A 6,000-nucleotide genomic window follows, 5' to 3' on the forward strand; every position below is an offset into this window, starting at 1 on the left:
CTGCTCGGTTCCGCTTGCGTCCCATGATGTGACGATCCTATGGACACGAAAGCTAAGGTCCATGCATCAGTCCGATAATATGACCCGAAGTTTTTGACGGTAGGTGGGTGAGATGTGGGGATGATGGACGTACAGTTCTAAAGGAAAGATATCAGAGAATATATGTCGTGCTGACCCCCAAAGGTGATTCTCGGACCTGACATTAATCGATGAATATAAATCAATGCAATTTATTTGACAGCTACTAGACAACTTGGATGACAGCAATCGCAGTATCTAAACTTACAAGAGGTTGTCGAGGATAGAGAACGATATAGCGCGTCGGGTCCAAAGGATCGAACCCGTTCGATTTTAAATCGGACCTGATGACATCAATATATCAATATAAATCATTTCTTTTTGATCGGAAGCACCTCGAGAACTTGGGTGAAAGCAATCGCAGAATCTACTGTCGTTCCCAAAAAGGTTGCCACATCGCCAAAAAAAATTGTTGAGGTGGTCCGTGCGCGCTGTCAGAATCTGACAAGAGAAGACAGCACAGAACCTCTCTCTCTCTTTCAAAGTCCTTAGCTTTGAAAGAGAGAGAGGGAACCCTCTTTCTGGAATCCACGAATCCAATTCTTTTTCCCCCATTATCTGCCAAACCACCTCGTCCGTTTTAAAATTTCGATTTTTAATTTCTTATTTAGGTTATTGCTTCGACTCAAAAACAAAAGAAAACAATTGGCTCAACATGGTTCCTTCAACACAAGACTCGGCTTTAACACTTGATTGTAAGTTTGCCTCCTACGAAAGGCACGCATCGTGGGACTGGTCCATGGAAAAGAAAGTGCGCGCTCTCTACGAAGATACAATTCCTAGAAAGTGAAATTATGTGGGAAGAGACAACTTATAGAGAACTCTCTAACCCAATCAGGTTAAATGATCTAGGACCTATGACCTTTAGAGGAGGATGAGTCACTGCTCAATTCCTGCTGTCCTAAGACCACGTCCTAGAAAAGAGTTATATAACAAGTTGTTCGTATTAGACTTTGTTCTCTAGCCCAATTTATTCATTTCACTGATTTATCATCATCTCTTTAGTTTCCAACTCCTAATCTACAATCCATTCTAGAGTTTTAATACTCCAAATAGTTATCTATTTTATTTTTGATCCTCCCTCCCACCCCCATAGCCTAATACTAGTTTCGCACAACTTAGAGGAGGGTTCACACTAGTAGTTTGAACTCTCCCCTAAGAGAAACCTACTAACACGTTTCTATTTTCTACTCCAGGTTTCAGGGGAAGGGGAACCTTCCCCTGGAGCCTACCGCCCACTTCTACTTCCTTACCTCACTTAGTAAAAAACTAAGCAAGGTAAGGAATAACTTTAGTAAGAAATGTAAGAGTTACTATTTGAGAATGGACCCATATTTAGTCCAGCAAATTCCCCACAAAAAAAGTTGACTTTCAAAATTCAATTTTACTAAGTTTTTTGAATTAGTTTCAGTTTCAGAAATCAAACAAGCTCGATTGTAGCAAGAAATGAAATGGATCCCGAAATCAACATTTTATTAATCAAATCATCAGAAGGATTGAAAAGATTACAAACTCGTGAACAACTTTTAAGAACAACTTTAAGCAATCACTAACCATGAACTCTTGTTTGTTTTGCTTTCAAAGAAATCCAATCGAATTAACTTTTTTTTGTGGTGGTGGGGGGGGCTTAATTTTTTCTTCTTCTGCTTCCGGTTTAGATTGAGAAAAGAGATTCAGCTTATGTAGATAAAGAAGAAACAGTTGAACAGGAAGAAGAAGAAGTTGAAGGTATAGAAGAAATGAATCAAATCAGATTAGAGAAAAAGGTTTTGATTGATGAATTAAATGAACTTGAAAAACAAATTGAAAAACAAACCAGTTTGATTAACTCAGTCCCATCAGTTCCTCATTGACATTGACAAGCACATCCTATTTAACCTCTCGCTTTGTTTCTTTTTGTTTTTAGTGCTTCAGATCACTCAAACCACCGAGCCATCTGCTTATCCTGTTCGACTCAAACCTCATGAAATTGTTTTTTCATTTCAGATTGGCTTTTGAGAAGATAATTTGTCTGCCTTTCTAGTTATCTGTAAATCAGTTAGATTGATGATAAGCTGTCCGAGTCAAATTGGTTTTGCAGAAAAACTTTTGTTTTTTAGTTTAGTAGATAGACTGTTAAAATGAAATCTACTGGTTTGTTATTAATTTTCCACATCGATTTAATCGGTGCAGATTGATCCAATGATTGAGCCGATCAACCGAAAAGAATCAAATCAAGTGATGCAATCACAAAGGGCTTTAACAATGATGAAAAGCCTTTGTCTCTCACTAAGAGAGTTATATTCTGTTGAGGTGTCCTCAATTCAGACCTAACATTGATACAAAATCGAGCACTAAAAATATGACCTTTCTGTCTTTTTGAAAAACAGACAGGTCCATGTCTCATGATTTCTTGAACATGAGACATGGACCTTGCTTGAAAAGAATTCAAACTTAGTTGAAAAGACCATCAACCCGCTTCGTTTGTTATCGGTTTACATCGATTCACTTTATTGAAATTGAGATGTTTCTTGTTTCTGTTTCTATCAATCACTTGTTACAACCAAACTTTGAAAAAAATTAAGATATCAATTGAAAAGCAACTCAGTGACCAAAAGAAGACTACAAATTACTGTGTCCTATTAATTGAAGGTGAAAACAAATGATTGAAAAAAAGATATCAAAAAAGCAAATTGATGAGATCCAATTGGTTGAAGATGAACCAATACTAATTATTGCAAGTTATAATTTGGAATGCCGAGTTTTGAGTCGAAGGGACCAGGTTAAGCAGATTGATCATTTTTTTTGAGTGGAAGAGAAGATTTAAATAAGACCATGAAAATTGAATTTTGAAAGCCGATTTCTTTGTGGTGGAATTTGTTCAACTAAATATGGGAGTTATAATAAAGCCAAGTCTTGTGTTGAAGGAACCATGTTGAGCCAATTGTTTTCTTTTGTTCTTGAGTTGAAGCAATGACCTAAATAAGAAATCAAAAAATCAAATTTTAAAACGGATGAGGTGGTTTGGCGGAAACTGGGGGAAAAAGAATTGGATTCGTGGATTCCAAAAAGAGGGTTCCCTCTCTCTCTTTCAAAGCTAAGGACTTTGAAAGAGAGAGAGAGGTTCTGTGCTGTCTTCTCTTGTCGGATTCTGACAGCGCGCACGGACCACCTCAACGATTTTTTTTTGGCGATGTGGCAACCTTTTTGGGAACGACAGTAAACTGACACAATATTGTTCAAGATACAGAACAATTTAGCGCGTGCCCCAGGATAGCACTTCAACAAGACGTCGTTCCTACGCGACGTCTGGTTCTCCTCGTTGTGTCTCGCGTGTATCTGTAGTAGCGCAGAGCCCGGCAATAGAACGCCGCACAGAAGACGTAAGTTCGGTGGTTTTGAGGTTATTCTGGAATTACGAGACGGTGTCCACTGTAAGTTGGTTGTTTTGAGAACACTTAAAACGAGAAGATAAATTCACTTACCTTGCCAGCCAAGCGATATCCAACAAGAGCCTGCGATCGATCGCGTTTGTATGATTTGTATTGTTCTGATTGTTTCGATGATGGAAAGTTGATTACCAGTACCAGCCGCCAATTCCACACACTGAATGCCGTATCACCTGCCTATTCGTAGCTCAGAGTCCGACAATAGACAGGTCAAGCAGCGACTTCAGGATTGTAATGGAAGGTAGTAAGGAGTAGGACAAATCCTTCAAACGTGTGGTCGATCTTGGACTTTTCGAAGAGCTGAGTTGGATTCGAGGTTGGAAGTGCACTGGCTGAATTTGAAACACCAGGTCAGGTGACTCGTGGGTTACCTGAAGTTTGGGTGGAACTAGGGCTATGACCCGGCCCTGGCCCTGACCGGCCGAGTGTGCCCGAGCGTTTTCTAGGTGAGGTCGAGGCCGAGCCCGGGGCCTCAAGTCCAGCCTGGGAATAGCAAAAAAGGCCCCGGTACAGGGCTACTCGGGGCCGGGGCCGTCGCAAAAAATCTTTATGGAGGCAATCTTTTGGAAAAATTGACGTCATCAAGCATCCTTCCCGAGCTCTCAAACACGCTTTCAAGGGGATGGTCCGAGCCAGGGCCTGCCCGGTGCTGCCCGGCAGCATCCTTGAGTATTGCGTGGCCGAGGCCGGGCCTGAATCGGCCCCGGGGCCGGCCCTGACACTTCAGGGCCGGGTCATACCCCTAGGTGGAACATTGTTTGGAAAACCTAACTGTCCGGAGTTAAGTGTAGGTTACGTTAATAGGGTTAGGTTTAGCACTCATCATATGTTCTTGGCATAGGTTAGAGCATCCGCACTCGTGCGGTAAGTCGGGTGCGGTAAGGTTAAATTTACCGCAAACGCGGGGTCTTTTCCACACCGGTGAAAAATTAGCCCCGCGGTAGTTAATTTTCGGTCATTTTGCGTTAGCGAATCGGTAAATTTACCAATTGGCTAACGCATGCGGTATCACACATCACGACTTGTTCCCGGCAACTCGACTCCAAAAACAAAACTCAACCAGACCTCCAACACCAAAGTCAACAACCAATATCTCCTTTTCACCACTCACACACGATGAATTCCAAGCCTTACAGTTGCATGAATCAACTCGAGAACGTTCGACACCGATCGATGTCTTCAATTGAAATAAGTCAATCAACCATCTTGAACTCGACTCCAAACCATTCAGATGAAAATGAAAGATGTCTAGATTCATATAGCTATGTAGAGGTCAATATTTAAGAAAATCAACATTAAAAGACCAATCATTGGAGGACTTTTAGGATCAAGTGATACAAATTAAAAATTGAAGTTTGGATTTTTATTTCCTAGTTTTAAATTCTTTAAATCTTTTACAAGATCATTATGTGTATTCAGACTCATTAAAAGCTTTCTCGATGTAGTAAAGCCTTTGTTTTTTAATTGGAATTCATGTATTAAGATCTGAACAAACTCATGTTAAATTTGTAATTTTAAATTAAGATCTATCGATCGAGTAGATGAACAGGATGATATCGGGTCTTCATGTGTAGATGGAGTATTAGTATCTTAGTGCAAAGAAGAGAACAGTGCCTCTATCACATGAAAACTGGCCATGAAAGCAGGTGATGTGTACTCAAAAAATTAAAACTTTACCTTACTGCACAACCGGTGCGGAGTACATGCACTATCTGTAAAGTTATAAAAGTTACAGCGCTGCTAATGCAAACGAGTGCGAAATTTGGTTGAGTTAAGTAACTTTTTACTTAATGTTGTGTTTGTTACCGCACGTGACCAAATTAACAACCGCAAACGAGTGCGGATGCTCTTAGTCAGTATGTGAGTTAATGACATAGTGACCTAGGTTGTTCACTATGTCTTGCCACGCAAATAGAATACTGGGTCCACTCCTTGATAATGATAAAATAATGAGCATAGGAATAATTGACAAATATATATATGTCTACCTGGTGTGTAATATATATGTGGACATATATATTACACGTGGACATATATATTACACACCAAATCAACGAACACTTTGCTTAAGGTTGGTAGTAAAAAATTACTACTGAGGAAGCATCATTCAAGGGGGACAGATGCTCATTGTCTCATAGCATCTGTCCCCCTTGAATGATGCTATGGTGCCATAGCATCTGTGTGCAGGTTGGTTGCTATGTGTTTGCATTGTTGTGTCTGATGGTTACACAATAAATTTCAACACTCACCTGGTGTTAGTGTAGGCCTGTAATTAAGCATATTTCTTCCAAAACTTTTTACACCCTGGACTTATGGCTGATGTGAGTGTCCCAATTGGTTTTGGAAGCACTATTGAGTGTGATACAAACCTTCAACCAAGGTTTGTATCACACTCAAACCTCCATGACTTGGATGTTGTGTGTTTTGGTCCATGTAGCCAAAGAGGCCCGTAATTAAGCATATTTCTTCCATAACTTTTTACGCCCAGGTCTGA

At 40.1% G+C, this 6,000-nt stretch overlaps 1 protein-coding gene across 1 annotated transcript; it reads right to left on the minus strand.

The window, feature by feature from the left end:
• Nucleotides 1-3,694: 3,694 nt before the first annotated feature.
• MELLADRAFT_88745 (uncharacterized protein) lies at nucleotides 3,695-4,332 on the minus strand (the record flags this gene model as incomplete). The annotated part of the gene is made up of 2 exons (XM_007412274.1): nucleotides 3,695-3,894; nucleotides 4,326-4,332. The coding sequence occupies 2 exons, from the start codon at nucleotides 4,330-4,332 to the stop codon at nucleotides 3,695-3,697; spliced, it is 207 nt and encodes a 68-aa protein (XP_007412336.1).
• Nucleotides 4,333-6,000: the final 1,668 nt, after the last annotated feature.

The sequence above is a fragment of the Melampsora larici-populina genome (genome assembly GCF_000204055.1).
Source record: "Melampsora larici-populina 98AG31 unplaced genomic scaffold MELLAscaffold_29, whole genome shotgun sequence".
NCBI classification, from domain to species: domain Eukaryota; kingdom Fungi; phylum Basidiomycota; class Pucciniomycetes; order Pucciniales; family Melampsoraceae; genus Melampsora; species Melampsora laricis-populina.